This window comes from Coregonus clupeaformis, chromosome 36 (genome assembly GCF_020615455.1).
Source record: "Coregonus clupeaformis isolate EN_2021a chromosome 36, ASM2061545v1, whole genome shotgun sequence".
Taxonomy (NCBI): Eukaryota; Metazoa; Chordata; class Actinopteri; order Salmoniformes; family Salmonidae; genus Coregonus; species Coregonus clupeaformis.
This window is the reverse complement of record NC_059227.1, coordinates 34682554-34708703: the sequence shown is the minus strand read 5'-3', so window position 1 is coordinate 34708703 and position 26150 is coordinate 34682554. Positions and strand designations below refer to the sequence as shown.

Here is a 26150-nt window from a genome sequence, read left to right as displayed (position 1 = left end):
TAATTATAATCTGTTAATGCTTCTTTATTGAAAGATGAATTGAACCAATTGAACATACATAACTGGAAAACAAATAATAACAATTTACCATAGTGTCTCAATCCCCGTCCCAGCCTCTTAAACAGGTTGCCCACCCCTGCTCTACTCATAGCATATTATTTCAAAAATACATTGAAAAATAAACAGCTGTAGAAAATCACCCACATAATAAAATATCTACAGACATGTGAAAATGCATCAGATCAGGTGAGTACCTTGTGTTTTTGGATACAGGCAGTCATTCGTTCATTATGTAATAAAACATCTACAGACATGTACAAATATTCATCAGTAAATGTACAAAAATGCATCAGCTCAGTACATTGTGTTTTTGGATACAGGCAGTCATTCGTTCATTATGTAATAAAACATGTCCTTCAATCTTCGATCATTTCTCTCTCCCCACAGGATAAGGCCATGCACTGTTGATAGATTGATAAACATAAATATAGACAATCATTCAGGTCAAAGATAGACAGATACAGGTATTTTATTAACATCCCAAAATTATTCAGCTATTGATCAACATTAATATCAATCATACCTGGGTTAAAAAAAACTATTTGAAATCTTTCAAATACTTTGATTGTTTGATGTTGCCTGCCAATAGTGCCAGGTGGGCAGGGTTTGCACTTTGACTTTTCTATTGGTTCTACTGAGCAAGGAAAGTATAAATGAAGCCCAGCTAAAGTATTTAAAATGATTTCATAGTATTTGAACTCAGGTCTGATATACATTTTCTGGACCCAGTTTTTCCAAAACATTTAATCCAGATCAAAATAATCCTGTGTTGTGTTCAATTCTGATCCCCCTCCAGATGTGGTCCCTTCTTATTTCTGAATGTAGTTTTAAGACAAAACGAAAAATTACATTATATGCCACAACAAAGATGTTATATGACATTAAGTCTAAATATTGTCTTCCTGTGTGTTTCTAAAATGAAAGGGAACAAAATCGAATGGGGAAACCAGATTGAGACAGCACAGGATCATTCTGATCTGGATTAAATGTTTTGAAAAACTGGGCCCTGAACAATTCAGAAGCCCTAACCTCAGTGTCTCCAGCTTAAAGGTCGGGTCCTCCATTACGGCAGAGAGCAGTCTCAATCCAGAGTACCCAGGGTTATTGTTGTCTAGATTTATTTCTCTCAGGTGTGACGGGTTGGACAACAGAGCTGAAGCCAGAGAAGAACATCCCCCATCTGTGACTCTACAGCGTGACAGTCTGCAGAGAAAGTGAGGGAGGAGGGAGAAAACAAGAACACTGTCAGCTCTAGTTACATTGCTCAGATAAGCAGACTCAAAAACAGCAATTCTGCAATCAAGTATTATTACCTAAAGGCATGGTAATTCACTTTACAGCAAAGAGATGAATATTCCATGTGCAATAGAAAAGAATGTACTGTATGTGTGTTCTTGCCACCAGAGGGAGAACAGGCTTAGATAAAACACCCAGGTTTCCTCATACACACAGTGTGTGTTAGTGTTATGTTCACACGCTTATGTATCTGACAGATGTTCACCTGCTGGCTTCACCAGGGTTGGGGACAATTCCATTTCAATTCCAGTCAACTCAGAAAGTAAACCAAATCCCAATTCCAATTTTTCCTCATTGAAAAACGTTGGGAGAAAAATATAATAGGAATGTCAGTGTACTTTCTAAATTGACTGGAATTTAAAATGGTATTGACCCCAACCTTGGCCTTCACCAAACCCAACTCAGAAATCAGAGTGTGTGATTGAATGTGACTGAATAACCTCTGATTGAATGTCTCAGCATAACATATCTTCCAAAGTGTAGTCATTCTGATGTACTGTTTTTGTTGTTGTGCTAATTTATGTGATTCAAGTGGATGATCTTACCATAGAATTGAAATTAGCCAAATAGCCAAGGTCTGAGGGTATATGTTCATTCTATTTCTATGGAGCTTACCTCAGTGTCTTCACTTTACAGTGAGGACTCCCCAATCCGACACAAAGCAGTTCCACTCCTGAATTCTTCAGCTCGTTGCCACTCAGGTCCAGCTCTCTCAGACTACAGCACTTTGAGCTGAGAGCTGAGGCCAGGGCGCCACAGCATCTCTCAGTGAGGTTGCAGTCCTTCAAGCTGAAGGAAATACAATTTTTTATCGGAATGTGTTAGAATCTCTTAGTTAAAATAACAAATACCTTGTAATATGATGGTCACAATACGTACTGCAATGTCTCCAGATTACAATGTAGATTCTCCAGTACAGCAGAGAACAGGTTTACTCCTGAATCTCCTGGACTATTCCCACTCAGGTCCAGCTCTCTCAGGAATGAGGGGTTTGTCTTGAGTGCTGAAGACAAGAAGGAAATCCCGTTCGCTGTGATGCCACAATCTGACAGCCTACAGAGAGAAGGATAACATTTCAGACAGTCTTGTACTTCACACAACTTACCTTTGATAAGGTGGGATAAGACAGATTGATCAATGTATCATTATCATTCAATAAGTAGTAGTGTATCATTTGTAGATTCAATACGATCATCCAATCAATATGCTGTACATTGCATTATATCATTTGCAGATTCATATACATTGTTAAATAATATGAATTATCTGTCACCTTCATGATTGTCTAACTTTTCCATATCTAACTCAAGTTTAATCAATCAAAGCGATTGACTTTGTGATATTTCATATTAGGACACGTACACTACATGACCAAAAGTATGTGGACACCTGCTCGTCGAACATCTCATACCAAAATCATGGGCATTAATATGGAGTTGGTCCCCCCCTTTTCTGCTATAACAGCCTCCACTCTTCTGGGAAGGCTTTCCACTAGATGTTGGAACATTGCTGCGGGGAATTGTTCCATTCAGCCACAAGAGCATTAGTGAGGTCGGGCGCTGATGTTGGGCGATTAGGCCTGGCTTGCATTCAGCGTTTCAATTAATCCCAAAGGTGTTCAATTGGGTTGAGGTCAGGGCTCTGTGCAGGCCAGTCAAGTTCTTCCACACTGATCTCGACAAACCATTTCTGTATGGACCTCGCTTTGTGCACGGGGGCATTGTCACGTTGAAACAGGAAAGGGCCTTCCCCAAACTGTTGCCACAATGTTGGAAGCACAGAATCATCTAGAATGCAATTCTACGCTGTAGCATTAAGATTCCCTTCACTGGAACTAAGGGCCCTAGACCAAACCATGAAAACCAGCCCCAGACCATTATTCCTCCTCCACCAAACTTGACAGTTGGCACTATGCATTCGGGCAGGTAGCGTTCTCCTGGCATCCGCCAAACCCAGATTTGTCCGTCGGACTGCCAGACGGTGAAGAGTGATTCATCACTCCAGAGAACGCATTTCCACTAGTCCAGAGTCCAATGGCGCTGTGCTTTACACCATTCCAGCCGACGCTTGGCATTGCACATGGTGATCTTAGGCTTGTGTGAGGCTGCTCGGCCATGGAAACCCATTTCATTAAGCTCCCGACAAACAGTTATTGTGCTGAAGTTGCTTCCAGAGGCAGTTTGGAACTCGGTAGTGAGTGTTGCAACCGAGGACAGATGGTTTTTACACGCTACGGACTTCAGCACTCGTTTATGTGGCCTACCACTTCGCGGCTGAGCCGTTGTTGCTCCTAGACGTTTCCACTTAACAATAACAGCCCTTACAGTTGACTGGGGCAGCTCTAGCAGGGCAGAAATTTGACAAACTGACTTGTCGGAAAGGTGGCATCCTATGACGGTGCCACGTTGAAAGTCACTGTGCTCTTCAGTAAGGCCATTCTACTGCCAATGTTTGTCTACGGAGATTGCATGGCTGTGTGCTCGATTTTATACACCTGTCAGCAACGGGTGTGGCTGAAATAGCCGAATCCACTAATTTGAAGGGGTGTCCACATACTTCTGTGTATATAGTGTATCATGTATATTTTAGCTCTTACCTCAGTGTTGCCAGATTACAGTAGGTATTCCCCAGTCCAACAGAGAACAGCTTCACCCCAACATCGTGGAGTTTGTTTTTCCCCAAATCTAGCTCTCTCAAACTTGAAGGGCTTGAGCTAAGAGCTGAAGCCAGCGCTTCACAGCATTTCTCAGTGAGGTTGCAATCATTCAACCTAGGGAGATATAGAACAGATTCTATATTGTTCATTTTACCGAACCTCAATAAACACACACCCAGAAGGGTGGAAACAGAACAGCATCAGCCGCAGAACAGTGCCGGCTGCCGGTTCAGTTCCAACTTATTGCCCAGCTTGAACCAACCACCACGTGGACACAGTCTTTACCTCAGTGTTTCCAGTGTCCAGCGTTGATCCTTCAGTACAGAAGAGAGTAGTTTTACTCCTAAGTTACCAGGTTGGTTCTCACTTAGGTCCAGCTCTCTCAGGGGTGATGGGGTTGGCCTCAGTGCTAAAGCCAGAGCCAGAGCAGCACAGCCTTCCACTGTGAATGTGCATTTTTTAAGCCTTTGGAGAGAAGTGCATAAAAAAAAAAAAGATTTGTAACATGACGTGCATATTTGTTAATGATTCAATGAGATGCATATTATTTCATATGCATTGTTATGTAGCCTAGTTCATGTAAAATATGACCATAGTGTTGCATTGAAAATATCATTAACATAAAATACTATCTATGAAAACATTTCTCAAGTGCTCAAAATATTGAGTTGTTAACCCCAGTTTCTCAAGTTTGCACTGTGGATTCTTCAGAACAACGGTCAGCTGTTCTAACTCGGAGTTTCCTAGGTTATTCCCACTCAGGTACAGCTCTCTCAGGTGAGAGGGGTTTGACGTCACAGCTGAAGCCAGAGAAGCACAGCCTTCTTCTGTGATACTACAGTTTGACAGCCTGCAGAAAGAAGGAATAACGTTGTCACTCTTCACTCAGAAATATGAGATCCTGTATAAAAGGAAATACTATTCAATTGTTCACCTCAGCGTCTCAAGTTTACAGTGTGGATCCACCAGTACTGCAGAGAGCTTCTCCACTCCTGAGCCTCCAGGGTCATTCCTGCTTAGATCCAGCTCTCTCAGGTGTGAGGGGTTTGACGTCAGGGCTGAAGCCAGAGATGAACAGCCTTCTTCTGAGACTCCACAGCCTGACATGCTGTGATGATAGTTAATGTAAATACATTCACCAACCCTTTGGCTCAAAAGATAATTAACATTTAGCAAATATTCAGTGATGAGGGGTCAGTGTCATTGTGAATAGAAAAAGTAAGGCATTGTAGTTACACCGCTGTTTTTTTTTTTTTTGTATGGAACATTTGGCTCGAAATTGGTCACCTAAATTCCCAGAAATATTACCCAGAAATTATCTTTTTGGGCAGGAAGGTGCACACATAGCCACACCCATGAGCAAAAGCATATGTTAGCTAGGGCTGTGATGATACCGGTATCGCAATATTTCTTCCGTGGCAAAAATTTAAACACGAAGCAGACCAAACTGTCTGGTCCTTTAAAAACCTGCTGGATAGCTTGGAAAATAAATAAATGTGACTCTGGATGACAAGATAATGATGTTTGTTTCCAACATTAGGGCTGTTTTCCTAAAGAAGTTCAATCTGCTTTGTGGTTTGTTTCCTTGCCATGATACTGTCGTGATACTGGTATCGTCCCGGCCCTAATGCTAGCCTATAACTAAGGATAGTTTGGTTTCATGAGTTTAAAGAAATCAATGAATGTTATATGATATGTTTATATGAACCACACAGACAACACTCATGCCAGAATTTGAGGAAAACAATTAGCAACTAAACTTCAGATTTGGTGAGGTAAAAATTCCGGGTTTACTTGACGTGAATTCTGCTGCTTGTGTTTAGACAGGTGCATGTTGAAAATGTCTTAATCCTGTATTAAGGTGTACTGTGGAAGGTGTACAGTCAATGTTGCACATCAAAATGTCTTCCATTTACTTTTTACACATGATCGAGAAGCATGTATGTTCTACATGTCATATATCTATCTGGACGTTCTGAATAGATTTTTATTAAATTAGTCAAATCTACTACAAAACGCACATTGTTGAACGTGTGACAGTCTAAAAAGCATATTGACTTTCTGTTGATGTCTCCATAAGGGAAAGTAATGGTAACATGGGAAAAGGTGAAACCAAGCTAGGATTCTTAATCAGGTGTGCCTTCGCTGGGTCAATGGGAATTTGAATTGGGTCTCACATTGGCTAAGTCAGCGTCCCACTCCTTCTCAATCTACCTCCACAGTAACCTTTTTCTAATGCAATTGTTTCTTGTTTAATTCCACTGATCAGAATACTCACCTCAGTTTCTCCAGTTTACATTGTGGATCTTTGAGTACAGCACAGAGCATTTTTACACCCGAGTCTCCTGGGTTATTTCCACTCAGGTCCAGTTCTCTTGGGTGTGATGGGTTTAACCTCAGTGCTGAAGCCAGAGAAGCACAGCCTTCCTCTGTGATATTACACTGAGACAGTCTGAAGAGAGACATTCCACAATGAAATGGCAGGCGCTCACTATAGGGCTGTGCACTAGATGGCAGTACAAATCACAACTCATTGTTGGCCGTAAATACGGTTATCTAGCATTTAAAATCTAATTTCACGCTCAGAAGATAACCTTACCTCAGTGTGTCTAGTTTATTGAGTGGATTCCCCAGTCCAGCACAGAGTTTTTTCACTCCTGAGTCCTGCAGGTCATTGTTTCCTAGGTCCAGCTGTCTCAGACTAGAGGACTTTGAGCTGAGAGCTGAGGCCAGGGCTTCACAGCATCTCCAGGTAAGCTTACATCCATTGAGTCTGGGAAAATATATTGTCAAATGTAATGAGTAATCAGGTGACATCTTCTGTCTGTAAAACTGCCTTCAAAGTGGGAAACACTGAACAAATGAAAAATTGAATTTTTAAGTTCTATAAGTAACCCCCATGTTACCCATTCTAAATTTGTTTAGGATTGAACACCAATGCGTCGTGCATTGGTGTTCAATCCTAAACAAATTTAGAATGGGTAACATGGGGGTTACTTATAGAACTTCATTATCTTCACTTGAATAGATCAGTAGTATGATTTTGTCCAGGGACTATGAAATTCAATTACCATCAAGTAATAACATGTTATTTTGAATGTTCATTTGCTAACTTTCAGTACATCGATTTGACCAAATACTCACAGAGCGGTTCTAGAAGCTTTGACCACTGGCAGCAGCCTCAGAAGACACTCATCCGAACTGATGTATTTTTTCAGGTCAAACACTTCCAGCTCGTCCGTGGAAGTCAGCAACACAAAGACCAGAGCGGACCACTGTGCAGATGAGAGTCTGGCAAATAAGGAACTTCCAGACCTTATGTAGCTTTGGATTTCCTCCTGTAAGGAATGGTCATTCAGCTCATTCAGACAGTGGAACAGATTGATGCACCTCTCTGGAGAGGGCTTCTCCTTGATCTTCATTTTGATATACATAGCTGTTTCCTCATTGGTCTGTGAGCTGCCTGTTTTTTCTATCAGTAGACCTTGTAAGATATCTTGATTGCTCTTCAGCGAGAGGCCGAGAAGGAAGCGGAGGAAAAGGTCCAGGTGCCCATTCTCACTTTGAAGGGCCTTATCTACTGCACTTAAGTAGATGTCTTTGCCTTTGGAGCAGTGTTGTTCTTCGATCATTGGATTTTCATTGCTGGTTTTGAATGAGATGAAAACATACACAGCAGCAAGAAACTCCTGGATGCTCAGATGCACAAATTGGTACATCTTGCTTTCGTACAATCCGAACTCCATATTGAACATCTCTGAACAAAATTGTGAAAGAATTGACCCCTCTCTGACATCAATGCCACACTCTGTCAGACTCTCTTCAAAGAAGGTCCGATGGCCTTTTTCCAGTTGCCGATAGGCCAGTTTTCCCAGTGACAGGATGCTCGCTTTATAGCAGAGTGGATCTTGCTCATTTTCTCCAGGGTACTTTCGTTTCCTTAGCATTCTCTGGATGTTCAGGAAGTGCGAGTACATTTGGGTCAGGGTCTTGGGGATCTCTCCACTCCCTGTTTTGACCATTCTCTCCAGGACAGTGGCTAAAATCCAGCAGAACAAAGGTATGTGACACATGATGTGGAGGCTCCGTATTGACTTAATGTGTTTGATGATTCTGTTCGCCAAATTCTGGTCGCTGAATCTCCTTCTGAAAAACTCTTCCTTCTGTGGGTCATTGAACCCTCGTACTTCTGTCACTCTGTCAACAAACTCAGGGGGGATGCGATTGGCTGCGGCTGATTGGGAGGTTATCCAGATGCGAGCAGATGGGAGCAGATTTCCCTTGATGAGGTTTGTCAGCAGCACATGCAATGAAGTTGACTCTGTGATGTCATTCAATATTTTGTTGTTCTGGAAGTCTAGAGGAAGTCGACACTCATCTAGACCATCGAAGATAAATAACACATTGTGTTCACTGTTGTTGAGGATTCCAGCTTCTTTTGTCTGAAGAAAAGGATAAAGGATGTCCATCAAACTTTTATTCTCCCTCATCAAATTTAGATCCCGAAAAGTAAGTGGAAAGATGAATTTGATATCCTGATTTGCTTCTCCTTCAACCCAGTCCAAAACAAACTTTTGCACAGCGACCGACTTTCCGATGCCAGCGATTCCTTTTGTCAGCACAGTTCTGATAGGTTTGTCTTTCCCAACTATGGATCTGAAGATGTCGTTGGATAGGATTGGAGTTTCTTGTAAAGCAGTTTTTTCCGACTGACTTACATCATGCTCATTATTGACCTCTCCACTTTCCCCCTCTGTTATATAAACCGCTGTGTAGATGTCATTAAGCAGTTTGGAGTTTCCATGCTGAGCTAAACCCTCTTGAATCGTACTGATTTTACTGTTATTCTTCAGATAGTCTTTTAGTTTTTGATGGCGGTCTTCAACATGTCTATCTGAAAGAAACAAAATGACAGAAAAAGACACCAAAACATGAAGATGTTAGATTTGTTTGTTAACAGAAATCTATGCTCAGTAGCTAGTGCATGCCCTTCATATTCAAAGGGCTGTGACATCCACCAAAAATATATAAAGATTCACACACTTACGGTCTAATTTGCATGTAAAGTTCAAAGTAATTACTGTATTTAAAAAAATCATAACTTAGATGGTCTGTAAAAGGTGTTATTACCTTCAGAATGAGGAAAAGTCACTTCATCTGGAACGAGAAAGCGAGAGAGAGAGGAAGGGAGAGAGCTAAAAAAATCTGGGACGTGTGTAAAATTTCCCAGTACCAGATAGGAAGTTGTACTTTATGTATTCAATTTAATGAGCCAGAAGTTTGAGGTAACTTACCACCACCCTTCGAGCCCACACTGATGTAATAATTAACGTCTCTTATTTGGCTGCCAAAGATTGTGGGTGATATGACATTGCTGTCATCCTTAGCGGTGTTGGTGGATTGGAAAGAAGTTCCTTGTGTAGGTATGGAGAGATCTGGTCTCTTTGCAGGGCCAGCCTCCTTAACAAAGCCCTGTTCTGAGAGAGAGGAGTCAGACAGGGATCAGAGAGACGCATCTACAGTATATATAGGACCATTACAAAATCCAGACTTTTTCATTTTAACCAGTAGTCCTGTCTTCTGTATAAATCAACATTTATATAACTAGTAGCTCTGGATAAGAGTGTCTGCTAAATGACTAAAACGTAAATGTAAATGTAGTAGCTTATTCTTTAAATTTGTCCATTTCAATTAATTTTGCTGAAAAGATTTAGAAATAATAAAGATCACCTGTTTTAAACATCTAAAGACCACAGTGCTGAGATTCAAATTCCGACCTACAGTTATGGCTTGTATAAGGGTTGAACATTTGAAAAAATGCAGGTTAATTACCTTTGGAATCCATAAATACAATCTCAGCTGGGCTGGAATGGACAGACAATGAATAACCTGGAAAACAGAGAAAGAGAGAGAAAGAAAGAGATTTTTTGAATTAGCTTGGGTGTACATTTATTTAATGTTCCAAATGCAGGTTGACGTTTATGCTTTAGCCAACACTTGGCGTCATGCCAAATGTACTTTTTGCCAACCCCAGAAAAAGCTTATAGGACAGACAGAAAGTCGCACTCAAAAGTAGTTTCACCAAAGTTATAAACCATATCTGGTTTTACTAGCTAGCTAATGTGTGATATGTTGGTAGCTCTAACGTTTACATTAATAACGTTACAACTCCACAGAAAGAAAAAAATTCAGTTGTTGGAAAAGTGTGAACACAGATACAGAATGTCTAGATGAAATTCTACTGGACATGTTTTTTGGTCGCTGCTATCAATTCAAAACATATTCCTTGCTCAATGGCATTGCTCAGATAACACGACAGCCGTCTGCACTGACAACTGGGGTTGGGGATAATTACAATTTACAACTGGGGTTGGAGCGAAAACCTACAGGAGGGTAGCTCTCCAGGAACAGGGTTGGAGCGAAAACCTACAGGAGGGTAGCTCTCCAGGAACAGGGTTGGAGAGCCCTGAGCCTGGTTTCCAGATAGCGATGGAATTTAGGCTTAAACTGGGTGTAAATACATTAGATTCGGTTCCAACAGCCCTAGACCCAACTCATTGGAATGCCTTCACCCCATTACCTAACTAGCAATTTAGACCAGTCTGAATGGTGGTGGCGACGGCGTGCATAAAAATAGTCAGGGCCGGGGACAGGACGGTGCCACTAACCTTTTCAGTTGGTGGCACCAGCCCATGATTTGGTCAAACCCATTATTATTATTAAAAAAAAAAAATTTGGGGGGGCGGCATCACGCAATACAAAACTTGAGTAATCATCTTGGAAAGTAATTCAAAGTGCTTTATTAAGAGGTGTAATAGCTACTGAGATGGTATTCAAGAAATAAGTTGTTCCATCAAACATGTCCATGCAGGAATGCATAATTCAAGATAGTTGGATGTGCAACCTAATCCAGTGATTGTTTAGAATTGTGGGTTGACAATTACACTTTTGTTGTTATATTTTACTGTTAAAATAGTGCTTTAGAATTGTATTTTGTTTAATAGAGATTAATCTACCTACATCTTTATGTGCACTAATATCATAGACACATTTACTTGGGGATAATTCACCACCTGAGTAAGTGGAAACATTAGCTAGATCGCTAACACTATACATAATACCCACTGCTGGTAGACATGTATTCATCCAACAGTAAATTAAATGTCCTAAAAAAGCTTTGCAGTTGCAGCCTAGGCTACTACCCAATGAGGCCTGAACTTGCCGATGCACATTTCACACGCTCCATATCTCAAAGCCATATCAAATATCGCTGTTGTAAAATACTTGCTATAGATCTCAATATTAAGAGTTGAAAAATTGGAATTTGAAATGTTACAGCCTACATTCAGAACAAAACATTTTCTCCCGGAGCGCGGGCAGAGAGGGACTGAGTGGCTTGCTCATCAGCAGCAGGCCCCAGCAAAACAGACACAGGGGCAGGGCAGAGACTTTTATGACTGTTTGACCAAATCATGGTTTTAGTAACATAAAACAAATAGGACGTTTGGAGTGAGGTGAGCATGTAGAATGTGCAGCTGGGTGATTCCTCATAAATCTAGAACAAAAAAGGGCCATGTTTTTTGGGATTGTCATGAAATACTATCCATAGAATGGTCCTTTGGAGGAAGGATTGTTGACATACACTGAGTATACCAAACATTAAGAACACCTTCCTAATATTGAGTTGCCCTCAGAACAGCCTCAATTCGTCGGGGCATGGACTCTACAAGGTGTTGAAAGCGTTCCACAGGGATCCTGGCCCATGTTGACTCCAATGCTTCGCACAGTTGTGTCAAGTTGGCTGAATGTCCTTTGGGTGGTGGACCATTCTTGATACACATGGGAAACTGTTGAGCATGAAAACCCCAGCAGCATTGCAGTTCTTGACACAAACCGGTGCGCCTGGGAGAAGATAGGTTAAATAAGGATTTTAAAGTCTTGAGACAATTGAGGCATGGATTGTGTATGTGTGCCATTCAGAGGGTGAATGGGCAAGACAAAATATGTAAGTGCCTTTGAACAGGGTATGGTAGTAGGTGCCAGGCGGCCTACAAAAAAATAAAAACAGCAGCATTGCAGTTCTTGACAAACTGGTGCGCCTGGCACCTACTACTATACCCCGTTCAAAAGCACTTAAATATTTTGTCTTGCCCATTCACCTGGGCGATTCACAATATGACGTGGACATCCCCATGCATGCATCTTATCAAAATATGACTATTTCAATATTGCACCATCCCATTCTCTGGGCTTTGTCTGCAATCATAACCAGTAGTACATACCAGGAACACGTGACATCAATAAGGGATCATAGTATGGCTGGGCGATATGGCCTAAAAATCATCTCTCGATTTTGTCTAATCTATGGGCAATTCACAATATATATATATATTTTTTAATGTTTTCTCTAAATAAGCGTTGTTGTACAATTAAAGATCAAATACACTGCATTTCAAACAGTCAGCAATAATCAAATGAATTCAGGGCTTGTGAAGTTATACCTAGGCTAAATATAAGCCTTCCACAAACATAAGACCCACTAATAATTTAATTATTAAAAAAAAAATAGTTTAACATGCAATAATCACTGCTCTGGCTTTCAAGTCTGTCTATGAAAATGCCCTTTTTTGTTACAAATGTAATGTCAAAGTTGCGTCAATTCAAATCTGGCATTAGGAACAAAAGAGGTCAACACGACTTCTAAGATATACTAGTTATTTTAATTAATGGAAAAACCTTCAATGGTAGATATGATGTTTCGTATATACGGGCTCTTTGAAATATCTCGCAGGGCACTTCAGAGAACTAATCCATTGTTCTAGGATCTTGCTCAAATACTCTGACAGAGAGAGTTTCCCACCTCTCTGCTGGCCAATTAGAGTAGACTTGAGCGTGGTTTAGACTTACTCAGCCAATCCGTTGATGCACCCCTGTTGCCAGGCATATGTCCATATCATAACAACCTGTCATAGTGAGAAGAGCCAGCTCCCTTAGACACCATTCCTACGTCCAAGGAAGGTTCACAGATCACAAAGAACCAGTATATTCCAGTATCTGGAGCCAAAATCCTTATCTAATTTTACCCCCTAAAACAGCTCTTCACATCAATCACAGCTTGCCAGGTGTCACAACCTACATTAGCCCAGTCAAGAATGCATTCTTTCTAAGTTAGTCATCCCATCAATTTAGGAGAATAATAAATCCCCAATAGTAACTAGAACCATGCATAATGCACATTCACTAATAATGACTAACTTCTTGTAGCAGGCATTAGGCTATAGAAAATGAACACAGGTCTCATCAACAATCTCTTAGGCCCACGTGCTAGTGATTTGCCAGCTAATCTTTATATTGTTTAGCCAACTTGGATCTATTTGCTAGCTAGCAAGTTGAATTGTTATGAACACACCATTTTGTCTGTCTCCAACTGTTCGAAAAGTATGTTAGTCTGTCCACTTTGTTCAGATGTTGAAATCAAGTGGCCTACCTTATTTCTCAGAATGAGAACGAGTTGCCAATTCCTTACATAATTGTGTTTTAAGCTTATTGCACATTTATAAAAACACAGACTAGACCGCTAGAATAACAGTATTTGGCTAGAATGCTGCTAGCGGTTCCCCAATACCGCGCGCGACAAACTGAGCATTCATTTCCCAGAATAAATGTTCATTAATACTCTCGTTTTAGTAGTCTGCTCTGTGCGCAATTTGAGTAGTTGAGACATAAAAAGGGTATCGTTAGAAAAGTTTACTTCTCCTCTATTACAGTAAAATAATGTCTTAATGTGTTTTGGTGTCCATATGAACGATTCTGTTGGACCAAACCTCAAACGCAAATAGCGAGTTGGGAAACCGCTTGTCAAGGGGAAGATGTGATCTCTCAATTTTGTTGACGTGAAAGGCAGGAAGGGGCTTGTGTGTAAACCATCGAGGAAGAGGCGAAGGGAAAGTTTTCACTTTTGCTAAATTCTGTCCAAAATAAACCCAATGCGTTTCTATGGGTTTAATTTGGACCTAAGCTTGTCGCCTGCATTCCTGCCTTTGGGACGACTATGGAGCCAGATAGCTGCCAAAAGGTTGAACGTACGTATCGTTAGGATTGTAAGAAAAGCCATGCATGAAATGTAAACGTGAAATTTTATCTGTGAACATACAAACACCATTTTACGATTACAGACTAACATTTTAGGCTTGAACAAATGTTGTGTTGCAATTCAGACTTACAATAATACCTTTCAGAGTTTTGGCAGTTTCATCGCACCAACAAAAAATATGTACACCAACCAGCCTGTGAGGAATGCTACATGAACAAGCATAACACAGTATTAAAAAAAACGAAGTCAGGGAAACCACCGGAAATAGATATCCTGCACGTTTTCAAGTTAAAAGTCTCCATTCTCTATTACTCAGTTGAGTTTACTTCAGATTTAGGTAGCTAATGTAATGGATTTGTTTGCCTGCGCAAGTCTAGATAGCACTAGCTGTATTATGCCTTCAACAGTGAAGTTTCAGTCCGCTAGGTGTATCTCTACAGCATGGGGATATCTCTGGGTGACGTGGACATCCCCATGCATGAACCTTATCAAAATATGACTAATTCAATATTGCACCATCCCATTCTCTGGGCTTTGTCTGCAATCATAACCAGTAGTACATACCAGGAACACGTGACATCAATAAGGGATCATAGTATGGCTGGGCGATATGGCCTAAAAATCATCTCTCGATTTTGTCAAATCTATGGGCAATTCACAATATATATATATATATATATATATATTTTTTAAATGTTTTCTCTAAATAAGCGTTGTTGTACAATTAAAGATCAAATACACTGCATTTCAAACAGTCAGCAATAATCGAATGAATTCAGGGCTTGTGAAGTTATACCTAGGCTAAATATAAGCCTTCCACAAACATAAGACCCACTAATAATTTAATTATTCAAAAAAAAAATAGTTTAACATGCAATAATCACTGCTCTGGCTTTCAAGTCTGTCTATGAAAATGCCCTTTTTTGTTACAAATTTAATTAGAACCATGCATAATGCACATTCACTAATAATGACTAACTTCTTGTAGCAGGCATTAGGCTATAGAAAATGAACACAGGTCTCATCAACAATCTCTTAGGCCCACGTGCTAGTGATTTTCCAGCTAATCTTTATATTGTTTAGTCAACTTGGATCTATTTGCTAGCTAACAAGTTGAATTGTTATGAACACACCATTTTGTCTGTCTCCAACTGTTCGAAAAGTATGTTAGTCTGTCCACTTTGTTCAGATGTTGAAATCAAGTGGCCTACCTTATTTCTCAGAATGAGAACGAGTTGCCAATTCCTTACATAATTGTGTTTTAAGCTTATTGCACATTTGTAAAAACACAGACTAGACCGCTAGAATAACAGTATTTGGCTAGAATGCTGCTAGCGGTTCCCCAATACCGCGCGCGACAAACTGAGCATTCATTTCCCAGAATCAATGTTCATTAATACTCTCGTTTTAGTAGTCTGCTCTGCGCGCAATTTGAGTAGTTGAGACATAAAAAGGGTATCGTTAGAAAAGTTTACTTCTCCTCTATTACAGTAAAATAATGTCTCAATGTGTTTTGGTGTCCATATGACCGATTCTGTTGGACCAAACCTCAAACGCAAATAGCGAGTTGGGAAACCGCTTGTCAAGGGGAAGATGTTATCTCTCAATTTTGTTGACGTGAAAGGCAGGAAGGGGCTTGTGTGTAAACCATCGAGGAAGAGGCGAAGGGAAAGTTTTCACTTTTGCTAAATTCTGTCCAAAATAAACCCAATGCGTTTCTATGGGTTTAATTTGGACCTAAGCTTGTCGCCAGCATTCCTGCCTTTGGGACGACTATGGAGCCAGATAGCTGCCAAAAGGTTGAACGAACGTATCGTTAGGATTGTAAGAAAAGCCATGCATGAAATGTAAACGTGAAATTTTATCTGTGAACATACAAACACCATTTTACGATTACAGACTAACATTTTAGGCTTGAACAAATGTTGTGTTGCAATTCAGACTTACAATAATACCTTTCAGAGTTTTGGCAGTTTCATCGCACCAACAAAAAATATGTACACCAACCAGCCTGTGAGGAATGCTACATGAACAAGCATAACACAGTATTAAAAAAACGAAGTCAGGGAAACCACCGGAAATAGATATCCTGCACGTTTTCAAGTTAAAAGTCTCCATTCTCTATTACTCAGTTGAGTTTACTTCAGATTTAGGTAGCTAATGTAATGGATTTGTTTGCCAGCGCAAGTCTAGATAGCACTAGCTGTATTATGCCTTCAACAGTGAAGTTTCAGTCCGCTAGGTGTATCTCTACAGCATGGGGATATCTCTGGGTGACGTGGACATCCCCATGCATGAACCTTATCAAAATATGACTAATTCAATATTGCACCATCCCATTCTCTGGGCTTTGTCTGCAATCATACCCAGTAGTACATATAGTTGAAGTCGGAAGTTTACATACACCTTAGCCAAATGCATTTAAACTCAGTTTTTCACAATTCCTGACATTTAATCGTAGTAAAACTTCCCTGTCTTAGGTCAGTTAGGATCACCACTTTATTTTAAGAATGTGAAATGTCAGAATAATAGTAGAGAGAATGATTTATTTAAGCTTTTATTTCTTTCATCACTTTCCCAGTGGGTCAGAAGTTTACATACACTCAATTAGTATTTGGTAGCATTGCCTTTAAATTGTTTAACTTGGGTCAAATGTTTCGGGTAGCCTTCCACAAGGTTCCCACAATAAGTTGGGTGAATTTTGGCCCATTCCTCCTGACAGAGCTGGTGTAAAAGAGTCAGGTTTGTAGGCCTCCTTGCTCGCACACACTTTTTCAGTTCTGCCCACACATTTTCTATAGGATTGAGGTCAGGGCTTTGTGATGGCCACTCCAATACCTTGACTTTGTTGTCCCTAAGCCATTTTGCCACAACTTTGGAAGTATGTTTGGGGTCATTGTCCATTTGGAAGACCCATTTGCGACCAAGCTTTAACTTCCTGACTGATGTCTTGAGATGTTGCTTCAATATATCCACATAATTTTCCTTCCTCATGATGCCATCTATTTTGTGAAGTGCACCAGTCCCTCCTGCAGCAAAGCACCCCCACAGCATGATGCTGCCACCCCCATGCTTCATGGTTGGGATGGTGTTCTTCGGCTTGCAAGCCTTCCCCTTTTTCCTCCAAACATAACGATGGTCATTATGGCCAAACAGTTCTATTTTTGTTTCATCAGACCAGAGGACATTTCTCAAAAAAGTACGATCTTTGTCCCCATGTGCAGTTGCAAACCGTAGTCTGGCTTTTCTATGGCGGTTTTGGAGCAGTGGCTTCTTCCTTGCTGAGCGGCCTTTCAGGTTATGTCGATATAGTACTAGTTTTACTGTGGATAAAGATACTTTTGTACCTGTTTCCTCCAGCATCTTCACAAGGTCCTTTGCTGTTGTTCTGGGATTGATTTGCACTTTTCGCACCAAAGTACGTTCATTACTAGGAGACAGAACACATCTCCTTCCTGAGCGGTATGACGGCTGCGTGGTCCCATGGTGTTTATACTTGTGTACTATTGTTTGTACAGATGAACGTGGTACCTTCAGGCATTTGGAAATTGCTCCCACGGATGAACCAGTCTTGTGGAGGTCTACAAATATTTTTCTGAAGTCTTGGCTGATTTCTTTTGATTTTCCCATGATGTCAAGCAAAGAGGCACTGAGTTTGAAGGTAGGCCTTGAAATACATCCACAGGTACACCTCCAATTGACTCAAATGATGTAATTTAGCCTATCAGAATCTTCTAAAGCCATGACATCATTTTCTGGAATTTTCCAAGCTGTTTAAAGGCACAGTCAACTTAGTGTATGTAAACGTCTGACCCACTGGAATTGTGATACAGTGAATTATAAGTGAAATAATCTGTCTGTAAACAATTGATGGAAAAATTACTTGTGTCATGCACAAAGTAGATGTCCTAACCGACTTGCCAAAACTATAGTTTGTTAACAAGAAATTTGTGGAGTGGTTGAAAAACGAGTTTTAATGACTCCAACCTAAGTGTATGTAAACCTCCGACTTCAACTGTACCAGGAATAATGAAGCAGAATAATAACAGATGTTTGGTGAATCTATGAATTAGGTATGACCACTGGAGTCTTTGCCACTCAAAATATTTTTTTATTACATTTTAGTCATTTAGCAGACGCTCTTATCCAGAGCGACTTACAGGAGCAATTAGGGTTAAGTGCCTTGCTTAAGGGCACATCGACAGATTTTTCACCTAGTCGGCTCGGGGATTAGAACCAGCGACCTTTCGGTTACTGGCACAACACTCTTACCCACTAAGCTACCTGCCGCCCCAGACCAAAGCAATTGGAACTTAAACTGTTACAGTGAATGCATGGAAGGATGTGGGTTTGAGAGTGAAAAGAAACACAGATTTGTTAAAAACAAATTATGAAAATAAAGAGTAAAGCGGAGTGGTTTGTAATATGGCAGATCATATGAAGAGGGTGGACTTGAAGGGAAAGGTTGAGAGAAGGGGGAAGTCCTTGAGCTGTCTGTGTGGGCTAGATCACCGGTCCATCATGCTGAGGATCATCTCAGGGGTGAGATCTCCGTTGGACGCAACCTCTGCTACAGGCAGCGCCACCCCTGCCTCTGCCTCCTCTGACTGCTCAACCACCACCTCTATGGCAGCCTGCTCAGCCTCTGGCTCATTCTTCACTATGATGTTCTCCATGGCACCTGTATTCTCATCCTCCACCTGGATGATGGCTGCTGCTGCAGCAGCCTTGCCCTTAGGGGTAGCCTTGCTAGCTTTGGCAGGTGAGGCGGGTTTGGGGGGTCTACCGCGTTTCCTCTTCACGGGAGGCTCCACAGGGGCAGGGATAGGCTTGGTGGGTGGAGCCTGCTCCAACTCCATCTCCTCCTCCTCCTCTTCTTCGTCCTCCAGCAGTGCCGCCTCAGCCTCCTCATCCTCTTCATCAATGTCATCCAACTCAGGATCAGCATTGTCCTCACTGTCGTCGTCATCATCGTCCTTCCTTGAGCGCATCTTCCTCTTCCTCCCACCTCGTCCTCTCTTGGGTGGGGTTCCATTCTCTCCTTCACCAGGATCCCCGTTACAGTTCTCTGCATGTCTGGCCATGGTGTTCCTGCGGGTGAAGGTCTTGCCACACTTTGTGCACACAAAGGCAGTCGGCACAAAGTTGGGGTCATGGTAGCGCCGGAAGTGCATGTCGAGGAGCTGCTTCTGACGGAAGGTCTTCTCGCACTGGCTACAGGAGTAAGGCTTCTCTCCTGTGTGCGTGCGCCTGTGCATCAGCATGTGGCGCTCTTGTCTGCAGCAGTAGTCACACTGGTCACACTTGAAGCGTTTCTCATTCTTGTGGGACTTCTGGTGCTGGATGAGAGCGTAGCGCTCGTGGAACACAGCATCACAGTAACGGCATTTCCTGCCCTGCTCAATGAACGAGTGCTGCTTATGCAGATGGACACCCAGGTCACTCTTGCGGGCGATAACTGTGTCACAGTGGGGGCAGTGGAACTTGGCCACGTTCTCTGTGTGCTTCTGCAGGATGTGCATCTTCATGGTTCCACTCTGGGTGAAACGGGCGTGGCGGATGTAGCATTCGTATGGCTTCTCTCCCGAGTGTGTCCTCATGTGTCTCTTCAGCTTGTAGGTGTCTCTGCTGGCGTAGCTGCACAGACTGCACTGGAACGGACGCTCCCCTGTGTGGGAACGGATGTGCCGCTTCAGCTTGCTCACCTCCACACTGGCATAGTCACACATGGAGCACTTGAAGGGTTTCTCATGAGTGTGCTTGTAGTGACGATGTCGGACCAGCTCTCCGCTGGTCACAAAGGCCATGTCACAATCTTGACACTTGTGTGGTCTGGTACCTGTGTGTGTGTTGAGGTGGTTCCTCAGCAGGGTAACGGTCCTGAAGGCCCTTCCACACAGATGGCACTTGTGGGGCCTCTCGTCCGTATGGCTCTTCATGTGTTGGTCCAGGTTGGAGCGGCGGGGACAGGTGTAGCTACACAGCTCACCTGTCCCCGATTTTGACATTTATTTAATCACTGAAAATCCTGCCAAAGCATATTCTGTAGGAGGGGTTAATATGAATTTAAAATAATTTGATATGATTTATATGAATCGGGTCATGAACATATGGACTTAAATGAACAAGGGAGAGGTTAAACGTAGGCTAAGTCTGGCATAAGCTTATTCCCACACTTTACAATAACTCTGTTGCAGTGGTCTTAGGTAGTCTCCGTATAGGCTATTCCCTCCATCGCGACACTGCTGCCCAGATGAAGAGCTTGTGATCTCCATGCAGCACCACAGCACCATACGCCTTCGGAAAAGCACCCCTCAGCCTCAGAAGATGCCCTTCTGGAGGCATGCTGCCATAGTCATTATACCCTAATGTAGGCCTATTTGCCTACTAGCCAAATAAAGTGCAGAACATGCATGATGCGTGCAACTCATCATTCCAAATTATTTGAACATTTAATTAATCCTTCATTCAGTTCAGTCAATCAGTATGTCATCCATTCTGTCATTTGTCTGAGTTGCAATAGGAACTAAATAAAAAAGAATAGAACAGTCTTATCCATTTGTGAAATCCATGTCTGTATTCAAAATTATCAAAATTATCCAAAGTTCTTTAGCCTATCACTTTAATAATTCTATGTTTAATTTAGGCCTATTCAAATAAAAAAATAAGCCTTCAACTTGTAGGCATTGCAATTTAGGCTATCATTTTGGGTACTGGTGTCTTGCGGAATAATTTTAGAACTCTATTTGTGTTTTATAACTGTTTTTATTATAAGCCCCTTAAAAAGAGTCCCTAGCTCACAGGTGTCTAAATATAGCCTCTAAATTAATTTTCAACAAAACAGTTGAAGAAGCACATGCAGTGGCTGATAGGGAAAACAGTACTGGCAATACGAATAGGCTATAGATAGTCTTGACCAGTAGGAACCCCTTGGCTATTTCACTCAGGACAGGTTATAGCCAAGACTTAATCAATGTTTTGTTTTGTCTCATTTATTGATGTGGATATAGCCTCTGCGTGATGGGGTTGTGCAATGCAAATGGCTATAACAAGCCTACATACAGAGTGGAATTCGCAAATACAACAGTCAAAATGCCTAATATAAGGCCTACGCTCCCAAATACTGGAAAAAGTGTGATTCATTAGGTTACATGATCACCACAGTAGCCCCACGCGGCTATAAAAAATAAATTATGCAATTATATGGCCATTAAATAACACACAACAGCATCGCATATTTAGATAGTGGAGTAGCCCTAGACTAAATCATATTTACTTTCTATTTTGCAGCTCAGGCGGTTATTCTAGACAAGGCTCTTCTGTGTCTTTATAGGGTAATTCTCACACAAGTAATTTGATGAAGGCCCAAGTCTATATTACGCAATCTACTGGTATAACATCATTATCAAATGCCGTTCTAAAACAAGCTCTAGACTTTTATTTTGGAAATGAAACCGGAAGCTGCAAAGCAACTCTAACTCTGGGCTAGAGTTGCTTGATTGACTAGATAACTATGTTCGTTTCATGTCCTTTGCAGATGCCACATTCCTGACAAAAGTTTGTAAGTATAAAAAAGATCGGTAGCCGAGTAATGGGAGACGTAAAGTAAGAATTGAACATGTAAATGTTCATTCATAGTCGTAACCAAGGATTTGTACGTTTACATATCTAATTTAACAGTTACGTTTCATGTTTCACGAATGGATTTTCTTACGATCCTAATGATACGTACGTTCAACCTTTTGGCAGCTATCTGTCTCCTGTAAATCGCTCTGGATAAGAGCATCTGCTAAATGACTATAATGTAAAATGGAAAGTGCAGGTGTTCCTAATGTTTTGTACACTCAAATCATATTGAGAAATAATTAAATTTGGCATATTTATAAAATCTTGGCCCTACGCAGGAGCATTGCAAGACACCATAACTGTTGATCTATATGTGGCACAAACGTAATCTTGATGTAATTTGAAACCTCTGTGTAATACATGTCATTAGGCAAGATTTAAAAATAATTTAAGAAATGTGCATTAGAAAGTATGAAAATTAATATCACAAATAGGTATGTTTTCCTGGCACAAAGTTAGAGTGGGATCTCTGGGACTTTTAGAGTTATGACCATATAAATGATATGTGGGGTAGGGGTATGTTGAACTCTATTCTTCCTATTGCCAGAACAGCACAGAGAGCAGCGCTGCCTTTCTTTTGATCCTATCAGTATCCACACATGGTCCAACGACACTGCTAATATTATGCATAACCCTAACCTTAAATTAAGACCAAAAAAATGAAGCTTATGAGGCATTCGTTGTATTCTTCAAGAATCAATGAGTACATATAGTAGCAAACGTCGGGGCAGGAAAAGGAACCCGGGGCGCTGGCGTGAAATTTGCCTACGCATCGCGCCAATAGGGTTAACCCACTTGGTGGGAATTGTAACATGGCTCATATAACAAGGATTGATATACTGCCCCCTCCAAACAGGAAGGCACATCCCCTTGCTTCGACTTCTCAGCCACTTTTCAAGTCTGGGCTATGCGTTCCAATGGTCTCACAGCCGCCATCCCACTTCTGACACCAATGTAGCGAACGGCGGAGCAGGGAAGCAAACCCAGGTCGCTGGAGTGAAAGGCAAACACCCTACTGATCACACCAAAAGGATTTGCTTCCCATTTCTGCCGTTCGCTACAATATAAGTCAAAAAATGTATGTAGGAACTGCAGACTGCCCCTTTAAGTACATTTAAAACCAGATAGCTAACTTCAGACTTTCACTCAAGTAGCTAGGTAGTATTTTGCTAAATAGTCATATCATTGGGGGAAAAAGTACGCAATTGTCATACTCATACTTGACTAAAAGTAATGATAGAATGACTCAAGTAAAAGCAACTTTACTGGGTGATTTTCACTTTTACTTTAGTAATTTCTATTAGGTATCTTTACTTTTAGTCAAGTATGACAATACTAGCCAGCTATCTAAAATGTACATTCAACCAGTCTCTTTGATTCATGGCTAACTTCTACCTCTTTATTCTTCGTTCTTCGCAGATTCATCGTCTTCAGCTGTAGAAGAATTTGAGCTTTCTATTTTGATAAATTTTTGCTAGCTGAGCAAAATAGCTATGTTTTGTTCTTTCCTTTCTTCGGTGTTGGCAGAGCCTTCCGTGGCCAGAGAATATTAGACAAGTCTATGTCTTAAAAACCTCAAGCCAACTATAAATTGTAGAAATTCGTATACAAATATTGAAAGCATTTAATGAGACAACTAAATATTGTCCCATTTACATTGTGTATTTTATTGACGTTCCCTAACTTACCGGTTATGTCTATGGGTTAGCGCCGAAGCACCTGAAAGGGGCACACACATGGAATTTTCGGAAGTTTTTATTTTCGGAGTTTTAATTAAACACGTGATTTCTTTTGATAAGAACTGTACTGAAGACTTACTGTAAACCTGGGATACGAAATGTATGAAATGTTTGACTGTTTTTCATTAAAGAAGTTGTGTACTAAAGATATTGACACTTCTCAGCATGTCTTAGTGAATGGATGGAGAGGGTGAACTCTGATCCTAAGAGTAAAACTGATCCTAATCCATTTGACCTATGTCCATTACTAAATTATGTTTTTGATGATAATGTTAATACTCAGGAACTATGCTTGTCCTGGGTCATGTTCATTAGGCACCAAACTGAATAAATGTTACTTAAACCGGGAGTCACTACCTAGATTTGTCCAACAAGGTATGCTAATTTTAGTTTCTACAGATGGTGTTATGGGGATGGAAATGGTTATTTCCTCCATGCTGATCCATTGGTGTGTGCTAGATAACTAAAGCTTTGTCACGGATTCAGCCGAGGCTGCTCCTCCTCCTTGCTCGGGCAGGCTTCGGCGTTCGTCATCGCCGGAGTACTAGCTGCTACCGATCTATGTTTCTGTGTTCTACTTGTTTTGTCTTTATTGTTCACACCTGGTTCCCATTATGTATTGATTTCTTCCCTATTTAACCCTCTGGCTCCCACTGTGTTTTGTGCGTGTTTGGTTGTTGTCTGGTGAGCGGGTTTGTTCCTCCCTGCGTGGAGGTTATGTTATTTACGTTACCTGCGCCTGACTTTGTCCTACTGCATCACACTGACCTCCTGAAAAGCTTATTTTATTAAATTCCATTGTTGCATGCACTGCATTATGCATTACATATTTGCTTTTCACTGTCTATGAAGATATAGCCTTGAATCATATAAATTGTATGCATCGTTTGTTTTTCTTCATGGTTTTGTGCAGGTGATTGTATATCATGACAAATTGGTAGAATGCTTAGAATATGTGTTGGAGGTTGAAATGGGAGACAGTGCTAAGTTTCTTTTAAGTTGAGAGAATTCTCAAAATGGGGGAATGTGAGAGCAAAATTACAAGATTATGTTATAATACTGTTCTTGCATCAATTGGTTGTTTTCTGCAATAGAATAGGGTTCTTAGAACTCGTCTGTGTTAACACTGGCAGTAGATTTACGATGCCTTTGGTGATAAAACCTACAGCATGCATTCCATAGAATTAATTGGTGTTTGTGTATAATGAGGTACCAGGGAGAGATGGCTCGGGTATGTATAATGATGAGTGGAAGCTTCTCTTAAGGGCCAAACTCTGGTTTCTGGACAATAAGAACAGTCTTCATAGCAAATGCTATCTGGCTGGGGGATACTCCTTTCTCATATATCAAGTCTCACCTTATGACCCATTCCATACATCTGTTATGTGTCATGTAGACTAAGAGGGTGTATCTTTGCTATAAAATATATTTGTATTCTTTGTGTCGGGACTCTCAGCCCAATAGTCAAGACTGTTGGGCCAACCAGCCTCTCTTATTACCTTATTGAAAAGTTTTGAATAAAGTAATATCCTGATTGGTGATTGACCCTGTCTCTCCTCATTATTGATTAGAATTTCCACTACAAACACCCCTATGCTTATGAGCACATGTACCAAAACAACAGCTTGATATGAAACTATTAATAGCATAGATAGAGCTAACAACAATGGGTTCCTTATGGGAGCTAACAGAGCTATCAATGGAAATTAAATTAACAGGCACAGAATTACTATGTACAATACCCCTATCAACATGGGAAGCTGTGGCGGAATGATATCGCTGCGATTTAATGGGAGTCAATACCTTTGAGGAGCTTGATTTGATCAGTCATTGCCTCAGCGCTGCCTTATAGTGTTTGGACAGGATCCAGGAACCCAAATGATTAGGATGGATCCCATCCTCTGCTTTCAAAAGGTGTCAAAGTTGTACTGCAGTACTCACGTAGCCAGTTGTGAAGTGCTAGTAGCCTGCTAAAACGTTCACTACCTCGACCCAACGAGGGCACAGGGCCAGAAATGATGGGATGTTTTTTGAGACCCAATCAAATCTTTAAAATCCTGTTTCAGACGTTCCGAGCTACCATTCCTAATGTCATTAAATCCCACATGAAGTACAACAGCATCAATCTGTGTGCTGACGTAGAGCGGTGGGAAGCAGCCTAGTAATATCCTGTACTCGGGCCCCGGGGTAGCACAGGGTTTTTGTTCCAGAAACCAAGACGTTTCTTACCATAGAGCTGCCAAAGACAACAGCCGGCGAGGTAGAAGAGGAAATCCGCCCATTCCGACGCCTCGCATGATTCGGAAGACCCGTCGAGGACTTGCGAGAGGCGGAATCTCGCACGCCTGCAACTCTTTGCACCCGGTTCGAGCCTCCCATAACCAACAAAGCCTCATTCACCGTAGAAGCCACTGGAGAGTGAGTCAGAACAGGGGACGAAGGTGCAGGTACCTCTGGATCTGATCGTGAAGCAGAAGCCTTCAGGGATGAAGGCGCCAGAACCTTTGGATCCAGGGCGGCAAAGCTGTTTGATGTCTGTATCCGTTCTGGACTTCCCACCTCCAAGGAGGCCCCAATTGCCAAAGGCGAGTGACGTGCCTCCATGGCTGGTTGGCAGGGTCAATAATAGGAACATCCACTAAGTCATCCAGAAGCATCCTACTAACTCAATTTTCCAGGG

At 41.3% G+C, this 26150-nt stretch overlaps 2 protein-coding genes across 6 annotated transcripts; both read right to left on the bottom strand.

Annotated features, from left to right (window-relative positions):
- LOC121552736 (NACHT, LRR and PYD domains-containing protein 3-like) lies at positions 1–26150 on the bottom strand. 5 transcript variants are annotated; one of them, XM_041865760.1, is made up of 15 exons: positions 25700–26150; positions 9845–9901; positions 9307–9484; positions 9143–9169; positions 7157–8906; positions 6612–6785; positions 6291–6464; positions 4947–5120; positions 4689–4862; positions 4298–4477; positions 3953–4126; positions 2236–2409; positions 1972–2145; positions 1090–1263; positions 1–461 (listed from the first exon to the last, which is right to left on the bottom strand). In XM_041865760.1, exons 1-15 carry the CDS (start codon positions 26072–26074, stop codon positions 428–430), a joined length of 3993 nt encoding a protein of 1330 aa, XP_041721694.1. In that variant the 5' UTR covers positions 26075–26150; the 3' UTR covers positions 1–427. The 5 variants fall into 5 exon arrangements, with proteins under 5 accessions (XP_041721694.1, XP_045067307.1, XP_045067308.1 ...); XM_045211372.1 differs by lacking the exon at positions 25700–26150 and adding an exon at positions 16061–16306 and having other exon boundaries at positions 9307–9489; XM_045211373.1 differs by lacking the exon at positions 25700–26150 and adding an exon at positions 14236–14532 and having other exon boundaries at positions 9307–9489.
- LOC121552754 (transcriptional repressor CTCF-like) lies at positions 18377–20061 on the bottom strand. The gene has a single exon (XM_041865783.2). The coding sequence runs from the start codon at positions 20042–20044 to the stop codon at positions 18614–18616; it is 1431 nt and encodes a 476-aa protein (XP_041721717.1). The 5' UTR covers positions 20045–20061; the 3' UTR covers positions 18377–18613.